The sequence below is a fragment of the Scyliorhinus canicula genome, chromosome 5 (genome assembly GCF_902713615.1).
Source record: "Scyliorhinus canicula chromosome 5, sScyCan1.1, whole genome shotgun sequence".
In the NCBI taxonomy this organism is placed as follows: Eukaryota; Metazoa; Chordata; class Chondrichthyes; order Carcharhiniformes; family Scyliorhinidae; genus Scyliorhinus; species Scyliorhinus canicula.
In genome coordinates, this window is record NC_052150.1 from 94,136,061 (window position 1) to 94,157,675 (window position 21,615).

At 46.6% G+C, this 21,615-nt stretch overlaps 1 protein-coding gene across 3 annotated transcripts in view; it reads right to left on the minus strand.

Annotated features, from left to right (window-relative positions):
* The window catches only part of LOC119966131 (serine/threonine-protein kinase 31-like), a 163,877-nt gene that overhangs the window by 109,905 nt on the left and 32,357 nt on the right, over nt 1-21,615 (minus strand). For all 3 annotated transcript variants that reach the window (XM_038797392.1, XM_038797390.1, XM_038797391.1), the window contains 2 exons: nt 11,538-11,923; nt 9,479-9,656 (listed from right to left, as the gene is read on the minus strand). In XM_038797392.1, coding sequence (XP_038653320.1) covers nt 9,479-9,656; nt 11,538-11,923 — 564 coding nt within the window. The remainder of the gene's footprint in view (nt 1-9,478; nt 9,657-11,537; nt 11,924-21,615) is intronic.

Here is a 21,615-nt window from a genome sequence, read left to right on the forward strand (position 1 = left end):
GGACAGATGGCGGTCTGCTGCGAGAGCCTTTGAGCATTGTATCTGCAGCTAAGCCTGCATCATCATTGCCGAGTCCATAAATACTCTCCAATTTGGTCATCATTTTCACACAGGGTCTGAAAGCTCCGCATGAAGACTAATGATGAGTTGGAGCTCGATTCTGGATCAAGCGACAGTGCTCCATCATCAGACATATGGGTTGGATTCTCTGTTCTGGAGACGAAGTGGTGCCACCAATGTAGAATTGCAGGAACTGTGTCCCTGCGAGGAGCGCCAGCCAGGAACGATTCAGGTCATGCAAATTGGCCAGCACTCAGCCCACCCGATTCCCGGCCCTGATTCACCAGGGCTGGGATTCACGTTAAGAGCCAGGCAAGCTGAAGAAGCTTTTATGCACTCCACTCAGCACAGACTTTCATTCCAGCCACGAAGATGCCAGCACCAAGGTTCCTGGACTCAGGAGATTGAACAGATGCTGGACAGCACTGGGGAGAGGAGGGACACCCTCTTCCCCAGGGTGGGGCGGAGGCTCAAGCCCACTGTACAATGAAGCCTGGGAAGAAGTGGCAGAGGCTGTGAGCGCTGCCAGCCTCACCAACAGGACTGGTATGCGATGCTATATGATCAACAGCTTCCTTCGAGCAGCTCGGGTGAGTGACCACCTCTTATGCCCCTGGCATCACTCCATCCCTCACTTCTCAATCGAGCCCCAATCCCCTCAAAGGCAACAACGTCCTACCTGCCTGCACCTCCCTTACAACCCACCTTTCACAAATCCCCAGTACATGTATTGCCCTCTTCAGCCAGGAGCCTTGCACACAAATGCCACCAATGACAAACCCTCCCCCAATAAAACCTACGTCCCAGCACTGCTTTAGCCTGCACGATCCACCATTACATAGACCATCACTTCAATGGGTAATGTTCAGATTCCTGGGTTACCCTCTGGTGAGCATCACACATGCTGCAGCACATCAGGTGGAGGTAGAGTCTCCCGTGGAAGCGGACGGCAGTAGAGTTGCACGATCCCAGGGAACAGCTGTCACCCAGACAGATGTTGCACTTCTGGATAAGATGAGCCCATGACTGGCGCAGATGCAGAAGCAGAGGCAGAATCTACAGCAGGGGGTGCTAGCAGCATTCCATCACCTGCAAGTATAGCTGGAGGGGTCCAGCCATCCTCGGGCACAGGAAATGTGCTGTCAATGCCTGGCACCCAGGCCAACACTGAAAGAGTGGCAGCTGAGATGGAAGGCCTGGGGCAAGACGTCAGAGTCATGTGTCAGGACATTGAAAGCCTTGATGAAGGCATACAGTGCTGCCATGGCTGAGGCACAGGACAGGAGAAGAGTCACAGACGGACATCTCCCTGGCACACATGAACAAACTGTGGCACTCCAGAGCTTGGCCCATTCACAAAGGGTCATGGCTGAAGGCATCAAGAGCATAGGCCAGACACGGATTGATCTCAGACAGTCAGAGGCGCAGGGCCCACTGGCAGCGTGGCAAGGCCCAGTCTCAGTGCACCATTGCTGAGGAATTGGAGGCCATGTTTCAGACGAGATCTGGCCTGCAGGACTGGCATCAGGGGACAGCAGGGCCTCTGGAGCTCACTCCACCCTCCACTCCGCCCATGGAGTAGCCCAGAGGCATTTAGCACACAGAGGGAGAAGGAAGTTAACGAAACCAACCAGACACCTGGCGCAGGGGAGGAGCGAGACAACCTCAGTCCGTCCGAATCCCCCCCCCCCCACCTGACGCTGGCGTATCTGCTGGGCAGAGGATGAAAGCCAAGGGCGTCACAGGGAAGAGGGTGAGACAAGCAGGAGGCTGCCTCCGCTTCTGATGTACTGTCTGGGGTAACACCTATAGAATCATTGAAATTACCGTGCAGGAGGCGATTCAGCCCATCAAGTCTGCATCAGCCCTTGGAAAGAGCACCTACTCCATCCTATCCTTGTAATCCAGTAACCTCACCTAACCTTTCTAGACACAAAGGGCAATTCAGCATGGCCAATCCACCTAACCTGCACATCTTTGGACTTTGGGAGGAAACCCACGCAGACATGGGGAGAAAATGCAGACTCCGCACAGTGACCCAAGCTGGAATCAAACTTGGGACCCTAGAGGTGTGAAGCAAAGTACTAACCACTGTGCCACTACTAGATGTAGCAGGAGACTAGGAAAGATGTAGGACACTTGGCATGGATTTAGTAGAGAGTAGATAGTAGATGAGGATTCCAGTGACCATCTAATGCCACCAGGTTACATGGTCACCCCATGGGCTGCCGCAACCGGAGATCACGGGATGGCACTGGGTGAGCCTCGTGCTTTCCCTCCAGTGGAGTGGCAACTGGTTGTGCTGTGGAGATGTTAATACTGTGCAGCCATTAGTCTCCATACTAAGAGTGTGGTATGTAGGCAGGTCCAACAGATGGGGGTGAGCGAGAGCTGCTAGTTTGCTGGGACCTTAACTGCGGTGTTATGTGGAGCTTGGGTTTTAACACACAGGTTATGACAGGGAGCTGGTCAGATTTCCTGGCCAGGTGTTGGATGGATAGGATCAGGGGTGCGGAACAGGCAGTGCTTGGAGACATCTTGTGATCCTCATGGGTGGGCTAGCTGATTGCATCACTGGCGAGGCTTTTACTCAGCTTCTACTCAGTGTGTCAGGGAGGGTTTCAGCGGCAACAGTGCATGTTTCATTTGTTTGGGGTGACCTCTGCTGATCACCTGCTTCATCTGCAGTGGGGCTGCGCTTCAGAGGACTGCAACAAGGAGTGGCAACACCTAGTGGGCCAGCGATTGAGCATGGTCACACGCATCCCCTTGATGACAGTGCTGGGGTATGAAGGTTCCCAGAGGGGTGAGCTGTCAAATGACCAGACGGCATCATAGCATTTTTAGGATACTGTCAGTAGTCTCAACAGCCAGGAGCCTGCAAGTTATGGTGTTGCCGGCGCGCAGCACGTAGCCAGATGCCGCCGCTGGCAGGGAATCGGAGCATCACAACGGGTTTGGCAACTGGCACCAATCCTGTTTTTCGTATAATGCTCCATTCTCCTCCCCCCCCCCCCCCCAAATCAGGAAACTCAATGCCTGCATCAGGCTAGGGAGAATCCACTCCAAGGGCTCCTGCCCTTCATCGTGAGGCTCCACTTGCTGCACTGGTGGCAACTTTTGGATATCTGAAAGTACAAATGCTGAAGGGAAGGGTTGAGTTGAGTGGAAAGCAAGATTTCCATGGTTACACCTTCAGCAGCTTGCACTTCATGCCAAATAATTGGATGAGGGTGAAGTGCTATCTGAGAATGTCCACAAGGCAGTTACACATCAGCCTGGGTGTTCTCAGCGACACCGCATGCAACAGCCATTAATTTGTTATCTCCTCCAACAAGTTCAGGGGATGGAGGGGTGATGCCCATCTCCTAATGGTTCTTGCTTGCTCTCTCTTGTGTGTACAGTGCCCTGCAAGAGGGAAGACCTTCAGTGAGTGTGTTGCATGTGTTTGGGTGATGACCTTTTCAAAATTGAATAGCTGGATGTATCTAAAGAGTTTGGAGAGGTGAGGTTTTGCAGCAGTGCTACATGTATAACAGTGATATAAAGCACAAGAACACTGTGCATGCATCTTGGACTGCTGATCAAGATTGTTAATGGGTGAGTGATGATGTGGTGCATTTTAGTAGTGTGGAAGGTTGCCAAGGGAGGAGATGGCATCTGATTATGCATTCGCTGACTTTAAGCAGGCACGAGGTCGGTGAATGTTTTGGAGCACTGCAGCCAGTTTCTCGGGGTCAAACTCCCTGAATTGGCTTCCTTGGCTACCTGCTCATATTCCGTTCGCAACGAGAGCCTTCTTTGCCTCCTGGAGAAAATTGGTGTCGCTCCTTCTATCCATCTTCTAGACAAAGAACTTCAAGGCCACCTCAGAGAATATGGGAGCCCCCTCTCATGGCCTTCTACTCCTCCAATTTTCTTTTCCTCTTGTGAAAAACACTCTTAAGACAGCCTCACCACTAGCTGCAGGTGGACGTTAACACCAGGCATGCACCTGGACCACCTGCTGAGTGTATCGCCAGTCGGCAACAGGTTCAGTGCTAGGTTGCATGCTGTAACTACAGCAGGAAGGCCTCGATTGGGCGTGAAACATTGTGCAACTGCATTCGTAAACCAACACCGTTGAATTATTAGCCCAGGGAATGAGTCAAGTAGAGGGAATTATGTATTTTGAGGTTGCAAGGGCATAATCAAATCAGTATGGAACAATACTGAATGTGAACTCTGCAAAAGAGGTGCAACTGGTAAAATATGTACTTCCGAATTTGAGGTCTGATAAACCAACACACAGAAAATGGAACTGTAATACTTCTCCAGCTACATACTTCATCAGTGAATGCTCAAATCGGTAACATTGTTATTCAATGTTGTCAGCCCCATTGTTTGAGTAAATTAAAACCGTACACACACTTACTCCATTTTTAACACTACCATCAAGGCTCTCCTGCCTTCGTTTCTCAATTCTAACCATCTCTATTGGAAACATTAACCTGTCTTTTCTTAGATGCTGGACTACATACTGTAGTGTTTTGTGGATTTCAGTTTTACATTCCTGCATTGATAGCCTACACCTTTTCATTGGAAACATGTTAGGCCAATTAATTGTTACACATCTACTTTTTTTTAAAACATTGAAGCATTTCTATATATACACATCAAACAGAGCCATAAAAAAAACAAGCAAACAGGAACACAAATACTCAAAACAAGTAAATGCCGAACACCCCACCATCTCGCTTCCTGCTCTCTTTCCCCACCCCACCCCTCCCTGGACATCTTAACTATTTTCAAAGCAGTCGATGAACAACTGCCATCTCCTGGCTAACCCCTCCACAGACCCTTTCAAGGCAAACTTGATCTTCTCCAGCCTGAGGAACTCTGCCAGATCGCTCACCCAAACCCCTGGTTTCAGTGGCCCTGGGTCCCACCACCACGAAAATCCGTCTCCGAGCTACCAGGTAGGCAAAGGCCAAGACATTGTCCTCTCTTGTCCCCTGGACTCCTGGGTTTTCTGACACTCCAAAAGGCAGCCACTTCTGGGCTTGAGACCATCTTCACCCCCAAGACCTCGGTGAACCCCCGCCAGAATCCCTCAAGCTTCGGACAGGCCCAAAACAGGTGGATTTTATTCGGTGGCCCACCTGCACACACCTATCCTCTGTAGCCACCGAAGTTGGCCACTGCCTGACACAAAATGGAGAATTGAAATGCATGCAGGGAAAACAGGACAATGTAAGGAAAACAGGTAGGCTGCAGAATCTCCCTGTGTATTCTGTCTGCAAAGAAACCAGACAGCACTGAAACTAACAGTTGCGCATATTAATTGAGCAATTCCCAGGCACAATGGACACAATCGAGAATAACAAAGGTCAAGCCAGACTCTTCGGCACCAGCAGGAGTCCCAGACAATAAGTTACAAACAGTCCCAAGAACCACCCAGCGATCGGGAAACAGCCCCAGTATTGGGGAATTTAAACCAATCGATTGGTATGAGGTCCAATCAATTGCAAGCAGGTACGTTCCAGCCTCAGGTGCTGTCGGCTGTCGCCACACCCTCTGGGCTTTCACCACGACCAGACTTGTGGAGTACCTGGCCAGTGAGAATGGCAGAGGCACCGTCAACAGTGCCCCGAAACTCAAGTCCTTACAAGAAAAAGGCTGCCTCCATCTGCTCCCATACCGACCCCTCCCCCACTATCCACTTCCTGACCATCGCTATATTCACCACCCAGGAATAATTCATCAAATTTGGGAGAGCCGAACTCCACCCCGCTCCAGGAGCACATTCTTCATCCGACTTCACCCGCCCAAACAAACCCTGATATCAACGTATTCACCCTCCTAAAAAGCACCTTTGGAATGAAGATCGGGTGATTCTGGAACATGATCTTCACCGATTTGACCTGTCTCGCCAGACAGCGGGAGCACATCCCACCTACTAAAATCCCCCTTCACCTGCTCCACCAACCGTGCCACCTGAATGCCCAAATACCGAAAGCTCTCCCCCACAATGGCAACTCCCCCAGCCTCCTATCCTGCCCCCTCGTTTGGATCAGAAAAACCTCACTCGTCCCCATATTCAATTTGTACCCAGCGAACCGACCAAATTCTTCCAATATGCCCATAATCCTCCTGATAACTTGCAAAGAATTTGATATATAGAACTTTAAATCGTCCACGTACGAGACCCGATGCTCCACCCCACCCCTGCACTAGCCCTTGCCAATCTCCTGACGCACTCGGCGCCATAGCCAATGGCTCTATAGCCAAGGCTATAGCAGTGGGGAGAGTGGGCATCCCTGCCTCATCCCGAGGTGCAACCAGAAATACTCTGAACTCACCTTGTTTGTCTGCACACTCGCCGTCGGCACCCGGTACAACAGCCGGACCCAATCCAAACTCCTGCCCAAACCAAAAACGCCCCAGCACTTCCCACAAATAGTGCCATTCCACCCAGTCGAAGGCCTTCTCTGCATCCATGGCGACTACCACCTCTACACTTCGTCCCTCCGTGGGCATCATTATAACATTTAACAACCGGCTGATGTAAGACGACAAATGCCTCCCCTTAACAAATCCAGTCTGGTCTTCCCCCATCACCCCCGGCACACAGTCCTCAATCTTTGAGGCCAAGATCTTGGCCAGCAACTTAGCGTCCACATTTAATAATGAAATTGGCCGGCAAGACACACTGCTCTGGATCCTTATCCCTCTTAAAATTAAGGAGATCGAGGTCTGTGATAACATAGTGGGGAGCACCCCCTGCTTCCCCGCCTCTTTGAACACCCTTACCAGCAGGCGCTCCAAGTCCCCCCCAAAGCTTTTTATAGAATTCCAGCATAAACCCATTCTGACCAAGGGCTTTCCCGCCTAAAAACCCTCTAACACCTCCATCAGACCAATGGGGGCTCCCACTCCCTCCACCGGGTCCTCTTCCACCCAAAGGAACTCCAACTCATCCAAAAAAAGGATGGCTCATTCCCTCCACCCCAGACAGGGGCGCCGACTCATACAATATCCTATAAAAGTCCCGAACACCCCATTCACCCCCACTGGGTCAAAGACTGTGTACCCCCCATCTATCCTTCACCTTTACGATCTCCCCACCACCCCCCCCCCCCCCCCCGACTCCCCCAACCCCGATTCACATTTACGATCTCACCCCTCACCGCCCCCCCCCCCCCCCCCACCGACTCCCCCAACCCCAATTCACTTTTACGATCTCCCCCCCCCCCCCCCAGACTCCCCAACCCAATTTACCTGCAAGTCCACCCAATGCGGCACGTGGTCCGAAACCACAATCGCTGAGTACTCGGAACTGACCACCCCTGGCAAAAACATCCTGTCCATCACAAAATAGTCAATTCGGTAATACACCCTACGTACATGGGAGAAAAAGAAAATTATTTCGCCCTCGGCCTACCAAACTCTTCCTCTTCCCCCCCCCCCCGCCTCCCAATAAACCCTCTCAATTCCCTCGCCACCACCAATACCCTCCCCGACCTCAACCGATCCAATTTCAGCTCAAGACAGTGTCAAAATCTCTTTCTCCTCCACTTCAGTCTTCAGCTGAGTTTCCTGCAAGAATGCCACATCCGTCCTTAAGCTCCTCAAATGCACGAACACGCAGGCCCTCTTGGCCAGCCCATTCAACCCTCTCACATTCCATGTGATCAACCTGGTCGGGGGACTCTTCCTCTCTTCCCCCCCAACCACCACAGTTCAGAAGCCCCTCCCGTCAGTACTCCCCCCTCCCCCACAGAACAATTCCAACCCCCATCAACACTTACTATCTGCTCACCCCCCACTGCACTTCCGTGAACTAGCCCACCCAGCTGGCCTGGCAGCCCCCGCCCATGGCGCCTAGTATCCGGCCTCTCACCGATTCCCCTCCCCCCCACTCAAGCACTGTTGGTGCAAACAACAATATCAACCATCAAAGACTGAAAGGAAAAGAAACCCCAACCCCCACAGAAGAACAAAGGATAATGCTGCCCACAGGAAAAAAAAGAGCCCAAAGCACTCTCACACAACCCTCTCAATCCCCCACAAAACAAAACCCCAACAATGCCACCGCCCCCCACAGCCCCAGGAGAAAAAGAAAAAAAAAAGACAAGAGGGGGAAATCCCTCTCCCTCTCAAAAACCTCCCCAGACACCTCCTCCAAAGTTCGATGTTCTCCTTTTCATGCCAGGCCATTGTCTCTCCCAAACTCCATCACCTCCTCCAGCATCCCAAAATAATATTCCCGACCTTGTAGGTCACCCAGAGGCTGGATGGGTACAGCATCACAAACTTCACCCCCTTCCTAAACGAGGGCAGCCTTCACTCTGTTAAAGCCTTCTCTCCTTTTGGCCAGCTCCGCACCCAGGTCCGGGTATACTCAAAGTTCCCTGTCCTCCCAGGTACATTGCCTGGTCTGCTTGGTCCACCTCAGGATTGGTTCCTCATCAAGGAACCGGTGCAACCGCATCACCATCGCCCTCAGCGGCTCGTTACCCTGCGGCTTCCGCATCAGCGCCTTGTGCACTCGATCCACCTCCAGGGAACATTCAAAGACCCCCTCTCCCAACAACTTCTCCAGCATCTTGGCTACATACAAGCCAGCGCCCACTCCCTCAATGCGCTCTGGCAACCCCACAATCCTCAGGTTGTCTCCAGGAGCAGTTCTCCAGATCTTCCACCTTCTCTTCAAGCCACTCCTGGATATCTCACCACCCTCATCTCAGCCGCCAACGAAGTAAGCTGCTCCTCATGCTCCCCCACCGTCTCCACCGCCTGGATTACCTGGCTTTGAGACTCCAGCCTCAGCTCCACGCGGTCTATTCCCACTTTTAGCGGATCCACCGTCCTCGCCGGGTCTTCCAGAGACTCCTTTCTCTGCTGGGTGAATTTCTTGTTCAAGAAGTCCACGAGCTGCTCCATAGAGCACCGAGATGGTAGGGCCGATCCCTTATCCTTCACCATCTTCCCGTGTCACAGGAGAAGTTTCTCACTCCGACATCTCCTTTCACCCAAAACCACTTTTGATCCACAAATCCATCCACCAGTGGATTAAACTCTTCCTCTACCTCTCCTGCATCTTTTTCCATCAACACATCTGCCCATTAATCAGGGAAAAGACTCAAAAACCCTGCCACAAGCGGGAGCTGCCAAATGTGCGACCACTCACACCATGGCTGCCACCAGACGTTCTACACATCCTTAAAATTATAAAGTAACAGGTAATACAAGAGCCAAGTGTTAGTATTTTGTTCTTACATTGCAAAAGCTTCCTGAAAGCTGAGCCTAATCATTTTTAGAATCAAATTCACACCTGAAAAGACAGTTCATGGAAACTTTTAAAACACAGAAAAATTAAAACCTGACGAACAGAATTAAGTTTGAAACTGGTCATATATATTTAACAATATCTTACATTCAATTCGTACTGCTGCAGTTTAATCTGTCCTTCCAATAAATGGCAATTTTGGAGATATTTGGAATTCTTTGCTCTCAATCTTTCATTTTGATCGTCCAGTATTCTTTGGTCATGCTGCCTCTTGATCACGTTGAGCTTCTGTCCTGAACGATACTGAATTGATGTTTTTCTCTCCCTCAAAGAGGGATTTAAAATAGTTACTGAAATAGCTTTAGATTTCTCTCAAATATCCATTAATTCTGTATGCATTAAAACCTTCAATTTTCATGTTAACTTGTTCAAAACACAGGTATAAAATGCTCATTTTTATAAACAGTAACACCATTTTTTGCACATATTCCACTGCATGCTTGCCCAACTCCTTGAGAAGCCGAAATTAAAGGACAAAAATCTTTTGTCATCTATTTATGCAAGAAGGATCTCAAAAAATGAGTGAAGTCTGCAGGACCCAGAGCTCTGTCCACTCCCAAGCAATGGATTCTGCAGTAAGTTCTCCACTTCCCAAATGCGTAACCCTGCCACCTGGAACAAGGGAATCAGGTACATGGGAACATGCCCAGCACCTGCCGTTTGCCCCCAAGTTACATACCATTCTGACTGAGAAATTAACTGCCAGGGTGGCGCAGTGGTTAGCACTGCTGTCTCAGGGCTGCGAGGTCCCGGGTTCCATCCCGGCTCTGGGTCACTGTCCGTGTGGAGTTTGCACATTCTCCCAGTGTTTGCGTGGGTTTCGCCCCGCAACCCAATGATGTGCAGGGTAGGTGGATTGGCCACACTAAATTGTCCCTTAATTGGAAACAAAAAGAATTGGGTACCCTAAATTTACAACAACAAAAAAGAATGAACTACTATTCCTTCATCATTGCTGGGTCAAAATCACCATGTCAAAATTCTGGCACTCGCTACTTAATACCACTGTTCGAGAAGGTAGCTCACCACATTCAGGGAAAGAATGCTGCACTTGCCCGTGACGCATACATGTCATGAATGAATTTTTTAAAAACCTGGTGGAACTGCCATGTTGCTAACGTATGTGATAGGGAAGGAAATAAATTCCTGTATTTTAGTTACTCCCACTTCCAACTATTAGATTGTCATTTTAAGCATCTCTAAATAGTCAAGAGTTATTTAACTAATCATATTAGTAAGTCCATTAAAGACAAGATGATCACAAATATTCCTGTCACATCACAGGAAAATCTGTAACATTCAATTATATGGCACAATCTGATATGCACCACTTTATCACCAATGCAATTGCTGGTTAGAAGATCATAAGAAATTGGAGCAAAAGGCCATTTGGCCGCACGAGCCTGCTCCGCCATTCAATAAGATCATAGTGGATCGGTGTGGCAGTGACTCACCTTTCCTGCCTCGACTTCCTCATCAATCTAAAATCTGGCCAACTCAGCCTTGAATACATTAAATGACCATCGGCACTACTCTCTTACGGAGAATTCCGAAGTCTAAAAACATCAAAAAAGTACCGCACCTTCATATTAAATCGGAGACCCCTTATTTTTAAACTGTGCCCTAGTCCTAGATTCCCCACACGGGGAAACATCTTCCCAACATCCATCCTTTTCATAGTCCCGTTTCAATAAAGTTACCTCTCATTCTTCTGAGCTTCAATGAGTATAGGCCTAACATGCATAATCTTACCTCATAAGCCCATCCCAGAAATTAGTCAAGTGAACCTTCACTGAGCCACAGATTTCTACAAGTCTCTTCCCATTTAAATAACATTCTGCTTTCCGATTCTTCCTGCCAAATTCACAGTAACTTTATTGCAGTGTTAATGTAAACCTACTTGTGACACTAAGATTATTACATTGTACAAGCTCACATTTCCCTACATCATACTACACCTGCTAAATGTTTGCCCACTAACTTTACAGATTTACATCCCTTTGTACCCTCTTCACAACTTGCTTGACAACCTACCTTGTCACCAACAAACTTAAGATACCACGCACTCAGGCCCTTCATCCAAGTCAGTAATAAATACTGTAAACCATTGAGTAAAACAGCACTGTACAAAGTATCTTGTACTTACAAGGCACGCATAAGGGAAATTTCCTGATCCATCTTTATATCTCTATTTTTATGTTCCACAGTATCTCCTCGGCTCTTTATGTCATTTCCCAGCTGATCGTTTGTTGAATTCAACATACTTTTCAGTCTTTGTGACCCACTTGTGAGTCCCTGAAACCTCTCTGCATTCCTACCAGAAATCAGTGGGGCAGAATTACTCCTTATTCGTTCATAGTTGTGCACTGAAGCGGCCTTGCTTTTTTCAGCAAACCCCTTTTCAATAACTTCTTGAGCGACATCCAGGGCATCACTTAGTGCATCAACCAAATAGGCTCCATCCTGAGCTGCATCTCTGTGACTGACCCGGATTATTTTGTCATTTATCAAACTGGCCAGAAATCTTCTTCCCTGAAGGAGAAAGGAAAGCCATGGATTAGAACAATTAAAATGGATTAACTATCCATTGCTGGATGTCCAGTAAACAAGCAACTCGTGTGCAAGGTTTCACCAGACAGAAGGGCTTAAAAAAAGTTTAGAATGAAATTAATATGAAATCTATTTCTGTAGCAGATACTCATCATCCCTGTGCGCCTCCCAACCCTATGCAAAGGATTTTCATAGATCATAGAATTTACAGTGCAGGAGGACATTCAGCCCATTGAGTCTGCACCGGCTCTTGGAAAGAGCACCCTACCCAAGGTCCACCCTCCACCCTATCCCCATAACCCAGTAACCCCACCCAACACTACAGGCAATTTTGGACACTAAGGGCAATTTAGCATGGCCAATCCACCTGACCTGCACATCGTTGGACTGTGGAAGGAAACTAGAGCACCAGAGGAAACCTACGCAGACACGGGGAGAACGTGCAAACTCCACACAGACAGTGACCTAGGCCAGAATCGAACCTGGGACCCTGGAGCTGTGAAGCATTTGTGCTATCCACAATGCTACCGTGCTGCCCCAATTCCAATAGGGGCCTATTGACATTAAAGGCAGTCTGTTTCTACTATGAAGCAATCTACATCCTCCTTCATTTATTCAACCCTACAATACCACTGGACCAAATCTGTGTCACGTCAGTGAGACCATAACTTCTCTGCTCAAGCAACACCACAATTCCTATTTTATTTTGATACTATCTTAAATAAATATAACATCTAGACACCCATTATTTCCTGGACAGATATATTTGGTGATTTTTATTTGTCATTCTCTCTCTGTGTGGGCAAATCCTTATATTATACACATTTATCAGGTGCATCAGTATCTGAAATTGATTATCATCTGGCTTTGTACTTTACATCCAGGTTCACCATAACTTCGACTTCCATTGTTTTATTTTTCGCTGTCTGTTGGCCCTCCCCTCGAGTTTCAATCCTCTCTCGCTGCATTATTTATGTTCTCCAAATTGGTACTTGTCGATTCAGATAAAGACCATCCCATCTATATAGTTTCCCCTACTTTAGAATTGTCCCAGTGTCCTTGAAAGGAACCTGAAACTCTCCGTTCTACAGGACAATTTTAATCAGTTATCGATTTGCTTAACCTGCCTGGCGTGACGGCGGCACGGTAGCGCAGTGGTTGGCATTGCTGCCTCACGGCGCCGAAGACCCAGGTTCGATCCCGGTTCTAGGTAATTGTCTGTGTGGAGTTTGCACATTCTCCTCATGATGTCTGCGTAGGTCTCACCCCCACAACCCAAAGATGTGCAGGGTAGGTGGATTAGCCACGCCAAATTGCTCCTTAATTGGAAAAAAGAATTGGGTACTCAAATTTATTTTTCAGAAACCTGCCTGGTATAAATGATACCCTGAGTATTTGTTAAGATAACTCTTCTCCAGATCTTGCTCTTTAATCTAGAGTCTCCCATCTCAAACTCTCTGTAAGTAGTCCATCTATCCTTGGCATGATTTGTGGCTGGTTAACCTTCTTTTCAGTGCAGAAGTGACATCCAGTGGTCAAACATTAATACTGCTCATTATGCTCCTTTTATAGTTGAACGTATTTATTTTATGAATGTAGGGCTTGACTTGTTCTCAAATTTATAAATCTATCACAGATTTATTCGAGACCATCGCGAAGCTTACTTGGCACAAAGGGCGCGAGCTCACTTTTTAAAAAGATAAAGAGTCCGTTCTGGGCAAGAGATTCTGGGTTCCCAGGTGGCAATGCCACAGTACCTAGGTTGCACCAGCAGTGCCAAGGTGCCACCCTGCCTGGATGCCAACCATCCAGAGGCCTCCAATCGTCTGGGAGTCTATCCCCCTTCCCTCGGTACCGTTCCATCTGGTCCCAGTTTGTGCTGAACAGCGCCCAGCTACGGTCTCCTCAGCGAGGCCGGTAGAACTCGGACAACCGTTCGATCATGTAGCAGCAGGTTCAAGTGGGTTCTTAAATTCACTTAGCCATGCGAGACTGGGTCCCCACACATTGTGGGCAGGACCCAGATCATGACATCTCACGAGATCTAACCAGATCGAGGCCGAACGGCTGTTGGGAATCCCAGGCGAGGCCTCTCCCAGGATCTACCGGCCGCATCTCGTCCCGGTTCTGCGGGACACGACCAGCAGATGGTGCCCACGGTCTTGGTGGCAGAGCACAAAGTAAATCATTAATGCAACACAAATTTAGAAGCTTTACATATTATTTAAACTTGTACTACTATTGCTCTCATGTTTTTCCATTTCCTAATTTTTCCATTTCCTAATTTTAAAATGACATTTTATGTAGCACCAACGGTCCTTTCTCAAAAAGTGGTTTCAATCAGCCTTAGACGATGGAGGCAGGAGGCAAGTTCATAGAATCATAGAAGCCCTACACAGTGCAGATGGAGGCCATTTGGCCCATCAGGTCTGCACCGACCTCCTGAAAAATTATGCTACCTAGGCCCACTCCCTTGCCCTATCCCCGTAACCCCACCTAACTGGCACATCTTTGGACACTAAAGGGGCAATTTAGCATGGCCAATCCACCTAGCCTGCACATCAAGGGACTGTGGAAGGAATTAGGAGCAGCCGGAGAAAACCCCATGCAGACACGGATGGAACGTGCAAACTGCACACATGCACTCAAGACCAGAATTGAATCCAGGTCCCTGGCATTGTGTGGCAGCAGTGCTAACCGCTGTGCACTGTGCCAGAAAGGTCTCATCAATGTACTCATTGCTGGTGCTGAAATCTGACTTACAAGTCGAAATGAGAAAGTACGTCATGACAAAATTTCCCATAAAGTTCTACAAAGATAGCCAGATTCTAATTAATGGTAATAAGTGAAGCTCATTCTTATTTTGCCCACTACACTATCTGCCATCTTGAGATAAGCTTTGTTCACTCAAGTTGTATCAAGTCTGTGCTGCTCGGAGCATGAGGAGACTATTTGGCACTTCAAGCCTGCTCCACCATTTAATAAGATCCTGACTGGTCTGGTTGTAGTCTCAGCTCCCCCCACTATCCTGTCTTCTTCTATAACCCTTGAATCTTTTGCTCGTCTCACTCTACCTTGAATAAATGCAAAGACCTCAGCCTCCACTGCTTTTGCAAAAGAGAATTCAACACAAAACACCCTTTGGGAGAAAACATTTCCCCTCACCTCAGTTTAAAACTAAGAGCTCTTCCTAAGACAATGTCCCCGAATTTCACTCTCCCACATAAAAAGGAAACGTCCTTCTGGTATCCCTCTATCATCTCCCCTCAGGATCTTATGTTTCAATAATATCCTCACATTATTCAAAATTCTAATGGGTTGAACCTCCTCTGAACTGTTTCTCAAACAATTTTTGATTTTTTTAAAATAAGGAGACCAAAAATGTACCAAGAACACCAGATGTGGTCTCACCAAGGCACTGTAAAGTTGAAGTAAAACTTTGCTACCTTTATATTCCATTCCTCTTGCAATAAACGTCAACATTCCATTTGCCTTGCGAATCACTTACTGTACCTGCACAGTAACGTTGTGACTCATGTACCAGGATATCTAGATTCCTCTATCACCAGGTTCTACAATCTTTCTCCATTTAAACAGTTTACTGTTTTTCTATTCTTCCTGCCAAAACAATGGTAAAGTGTCACTGTTCCATTCTCTTCTTCATCCAGAAGGAGGCTGCTGAATATCATGGAAATTCTCCAATTTTGGGGGAAAAAACCTAATTGTCAAAGGAAAATGGACATAGAGGAGATTTTCCCTCCCATCAATGACTTCATATCTATATTAAATTTCACATGTGCATTCGGCACTCTTCTCAGAAGACAAACAGGATTTGCAACGTTAAAACGTCACAATTCCCCGTCATGACCGAAGTTATCATTTCAACAGAATTTTCTATTTTAAAGCAGAGCAAAAATAAACAATTTCTGACACACCGACAGGTTAGCAATACCACCAGATGGTGCTGTACAGCTTCCCTATGCTTCAGCGCTATCCAATCTATTTCTCGGCCCCTCTTATCGTTATTCCACAGAATTGAGACAGCTTTATTTAATTGAAAATATAATTTGTTCTCTCCTTCCTACCGTCTTAAACCCTAATCTACCCTCAATCATGCTTTCTTTACCTCTAGACAGGACAATTCTAACACACTGCTGGCTTGACTCTCACATTCTACCCTCTGTAAACTGGAGGTCATGCTAAACTGTGCTACCCAGGTCATAGCTCGCACAAACTTCTGACCCCCATTACTCATGTGCTCGCTGACCTACACTCAAATCCCAGTCAAGCAACATCTTAATTTTAAAATTCTCATTCTGGTTTTGCAATCGCTTCATGACCTCATCCCTCTCATCTGTCATCAACCCTCCTGTATATCTGTACTCCTCCAATTCTGACCTCGTGTGTATCCATGACTTTAATTGCTTCAGCATTGGTGGCTGTGCTTTCAGTTGCCTAGATCACCAGCTCTGGAATTCCTTCCTTACTCCTACCCGCCTCTCTACCTACATCAGCACCTTCAAGAGACTGCTTAAAACTCACATCTGGGACCAAGCTTTTGATCATCTGACTTAATGTCTCATTATTTGGCTCAGTGTCACACCATGCATTGTAATGCTTCTGTGAAGCAAGACATCGTATTACAGCAAGGGCACTAAAAGTTGTTGTTACTACAAGTTTTTCTGTTCACCACTCGACTCCTTTTCAACCCGCATGCTCCATATCTGGTGCCCAGTCCTGTAAACATGAAAGAACAAATTCAACCTGGCCAATTACTGCCCCATCAGTCTACTCTTGATCATCTTTAAAGTGATGAAGTTTTCATTGTCAGTGCTTTCAATTGGCTCTAACATAACAAGAACCGGCTCATCGACACTCAGTTTGGGTTCTGCCAAGGTCACTCAGCTCCTGACCTCATTACAGCCTTGGTTCAAACAGGGACAAAAGAACTGAAATCAAGAGGGGAGGTGGGAGGGACTGCGCTTGACATTAAGGCAGCATTTGATCGGGTATGGCATCAAGGACCCCGAGCAAAACTGGAATCACTGGGAATGAGTAAAAACTCTCCCACTGGTTGAAGACATACCCAACACAAATGGGCAGCACGGTAGCATTGTAGATAGCACAATTGCTTCACAGCTCCAGGGTCCCAGGTTCGATTCCGGCTTGGGTCACTGTCTGTGCGGAGTCTGCACATCCTCCCCATGTGTGCGTGGGTTTCCTTCGGGTGCTCCGGTTTCCTCCCACAGTCCAAAATTTGCAGGTTAGGTGGATTGGCCATGATAAATTGCCCTTAGTGTTGGGTAGGGTTACTGGGTTATGGGGATAGAATGGAGGTTTTGACCTTGGGTAGGGTGCTCTTTCCAAGAGCCGGTGCAGCCTCGATGGGCCGAATGGCCTCCTTCTGCACTGTAAATTCTATGATAATCTATGAAAGATGATTTGTGGTTGTTGGAGATGAATCATCTCAGCTCCAGGACATTATTGCAAGAGTTCCTCGGGGTAGTCCCAGGCCCAAATATCTTCAGCTGCTTCATGAACGACCTTCCCTCCAACATAAGATCTTTCAGGCTTGGGCTGACAAGTGGCAACTAGCATCCATGATGCACAAATGCCAGGCAGTGACCATTTTGAACAAGAGAGAATCCAAACATCTCCCCACGACATTCAATAGCATTATCATTGCAGAATCCCCCACCATCAAGATCCTCGGACTTGCCATTGACCAGAAACTGAACTGGGCCAGCCACATAAATACAGCGGCTTCAAGAACAAGTCAGAGACTGGGATCCCTGCAGCTAATAACTGATCTCCTGACTCCACAAAGCCTGTCAGCCATCTACAGGACTCAGGTCGGATAGAATACTCTCCACTTGCCTGAATGAGTGCAACTCCAACTGTCAAGAAGTTCAACAAAACAGAGTACAAAGTACTCTGCTTGATTGGCACCCCATCCACCATCTCCAACCTTCACTCCTTCCACCACCAACATACAGTGGCAGCAGTGCATACCATCCACAAGATGCACTGCAGGAACTCACAAGACTCCTTCGACAGCAACTTCTAAACTCGGTGACTTCTATCACCTAGAAGATCAAGGGCAGCAGATGCATGGGAGCACCACCACCTGGGAAGCTCCCCTCCAAGCCACTATAATGCCATTCCTTCACTGTCACTGGATCAAAATCCAGGAATTCCCTTCCTAACAGCTCTGTGGGTGTACCTACATCACATGGACTGCAGTAGTTCAAGAAGCTGACTCACAACTATCTTAAGGGACAATAAATGTTCGTCTAGCCAGGACAGAAAATAAAAGAAAAAATAGGAATGGGCAATGAAGCCCCTCAAGATAGCGCTGCCCTTCAATGAGATCATAGTTGATTTAATTCTAACTAAATCTACTGAACTCAGATTTACAAATTAAGTTAGCATCTACTGCTTTTTGTGGGAGAGCATTCCATTCTCCCAGCTTTTACATGGAAATGCATTTCCTAACTACTCTCCTGAAAGACACAACTCTGATTTCAAGGATCTAACCCCTGGTCCTCTGCTTTACCACCAGCAAAAAAAAGTTTATTTTTAATCTACCATGTTAATAATTCTTTTAAAAATCAAATACTTCACTCAAATCACCTTTTAAACTTTTGTATTCTAGGGAATCTAAGTGTAATGCATGTAATGTCTTCTCATAATTTAAACGTGAAGCCTTGTTAATATTCTGGTAAATCTGCATTACACGCTTTCCAAAACCATTGTACACCTTCTCTGGCATGGTGTCAGAACTGTGTACTTCAGATAGGGTATAACAGAGATTTGCAGGGCTGCAGCAAAACTTTCTCCGCTTTATAATTTAGCCATCTAGAAACAAGGGCTATCAATCCATTAGTCTTTTATACCTCACATTTGGTGGCATTTTAGTGACCTGCGTGCATAGGTCCCCAAATCACTTTGGACCTGTATTGAGCCTCACTCATCACCATTAAAAGTATTAATTTCTCAAGTAATCAATGTTTCTTTGTAATGTTATACTTTTATGATGCACCCATGTTATGTCATTGGCAATCTTGTATGTCGGGTCCAGGAGCAGAGAGATTGCACAAATTATTGAAGATGGTAGGACAGGTTGAGAAAGCGGTTAGTAAGGCATCCAGGATCCTAAGCTTTGTAAACATACAAGAGTACAAAAGCAAGGAAGCCCAAAATAAACTTCCACAAAACACTGATTCAAACTCATCTAGAGAACTGCATCCAATTGAGCTCCACCCCTTAGGAAAAGTATGCAAGCATTAGAGCGGATGTAGAAAAGATTCACAAGAATGGTTACAGGGATGAGTAACTTCAATTATGTGGATAGGTTGGAGAAGCTGGAGCTGTTCTTCTTGGAGAACAGAAGGTAGAGAGAAGATGTTAGAGATCTTCAAAATCATGAGGACACAGTAGATAGGGAGAAATTGTATTATTGGAAGTAATTAATACAGCGACTAGCTTCGGCCCTAGCAAAGATGGACATCGATAGTCATTTCCTTCCAATTCTCTATTCATATCCCAACTTCCTGTCTTTTACCACTGCACTAATGTTGTATCAAGGTCAATAATTTGCCTTCAATTCTATGAGTTTTCATTTTATCTAACAGTCTCTTAAATGCAACCTGGTATTAACCAGCATGGTTAAATCTAAGGAAGGAAAATAATTTCTAAACAAGTGGCATATAAATTTCTCAGCATAGCTGAAATTGTTGTCACTGAAAACAAAACAGAAACAGGTCAACAATGCGGAGAACAGAAAATCCCAGGCAATGGGAAGAAAAAGCAAATGAGTGCAGCTGAGGAACAAGTGCAAACCTACGAGTTTGGTGTAAGTGGTGGAAGCAGGTGTTAGTTTCCTTTTGGCTTTTTCTACTTTTCTCACCCTGTAGAATTTTTTTTAAAAACTCTACTATAAAGAACAGAGATAGCTAATAAGTGGTTACGGTCTGTTGCAGTCCTAAGGTTTAAAATAGTATACGAACAGGTGGTAATTGAAAAATCAATACAAATAATTGAAGAATATTAATTCATTCATTCATTAAAACACATTAAGGATGAGAGGACAGGTGATGTGTCACGGCTGCACCATATATGAGCCACCAGATGCCAGGGTGGTCAGGTGTTTGTGACTCGAGGAGCTTTGGCTCAGTCATTGACCTGGAGGCTAAGCTGCAGACACTGTGACACATCAGTGAGGGGGAAAGTTACCAGGATATTTTGTACAAGGAGGTAGGAGAGGGTCTTCTGACTTGGTCAGTGGTTAGGGACAGGACGGTGTGACTGAGTGAGGCAGGTAAGGGGACCCAGAGGGAAGGAGTGTCTGCCTCTGTAAATGTCCAATAGGTTGGATGTGCTCTCAGCTTGTTTGGATGAGAGTGGTGAAGAGTAAACTGACCATGGCACAGGAAACCATTTAAGTGGGGGGGAGGGAGCAAAGGCTAATGTAATGGAAGCAGGGGGACAGTGTATTGAGGGGATTGGCACTTCTCTGCAACAAACAGCGAGAGTCCAGAAAGCCGTGTTGCCTACCTGGTGCCAGGGTTTGGGACATCTGCTCAGGGCTGAAGGGGAACTCGTAGTGGAGAGGGAAGGATCCTGATGTTGTGGCCCATGTAGGTACCAACAACACAGGTAGAACTAGGAAGGAGGTTCTGCATTGAGTTCGAGGATCCGGGGGCAAATCTAAAAAGTAGAACCTCAAAAGGCTGTAATCTCTGGATTATTACCTGAGCCACATTGTAATTGTTAGAGAGTACATAACATTAGCAAGTTGAATACGTGGTTCAAAGACTGGTGTGGGAGAAGGGAATTCCAGTTTGTGGAGCACTGGCATCAGTACTGGGGAAAGATGTTGAAGTACCATTGGGATGATCGACACCCGGACCATGCTGGAACTAGTGATCTTGCAAACAACATTATGCAAGTAGGACGGGTTTTAAACTAAATAGTTGGAGAAAGGGATCAAATATGGGCAGATACAGTAAATCAAAGAGGAAAGACAAAGGAAGAGAGTAAGGTATTAATTTGGGTAATGGTAAACAGACCATGACAGGAAGGGGCAGTGGCCACAAGTCTAAAAGCAGATAAGGCTAGAGGTTACGAAAATAATAAAAAAGGACAAAACCTAAGGCTCTGCATCTGATAACACGTAGCATTCGAAACAAAACAGATGAATTGGTAGTAATCTCTATTTGCACCGAGTACAATCTAATAACCATTACAGGGAGATGGCGGCAGATTGGCATTACTTGGGACCTGAATATTAAAGGGTATATGATTTTTAGGAAGTTAGGAAAAGGTGGAGAAGTGGCTCTGTTAGTTAGACAACATTAGCACAATAGAGAGGGATGACCGAAGTTCAGGCAAACAGAATATAGAAGTGATTTAGATAAAGACGAGGCATGATAAAGGCAACATGTTGCTTGTGGGAGTGTACAGGCCACATAACAGTAATAATATAGTGGGTTTAGGTATCGAAGTAGTAGCAATGGGAGCTCGCCAGAAAGGTATGGAAATTATCCTGGGGGATTTTAATCTACACTATAGACTGGAATAATCAGATGGGTAACGGTAGTATAGATGACAAAGTCAAAGAATGTTTTCAGGATAATTTGAGATCAGCACATTCTGGAACTAACCAGGGAGCA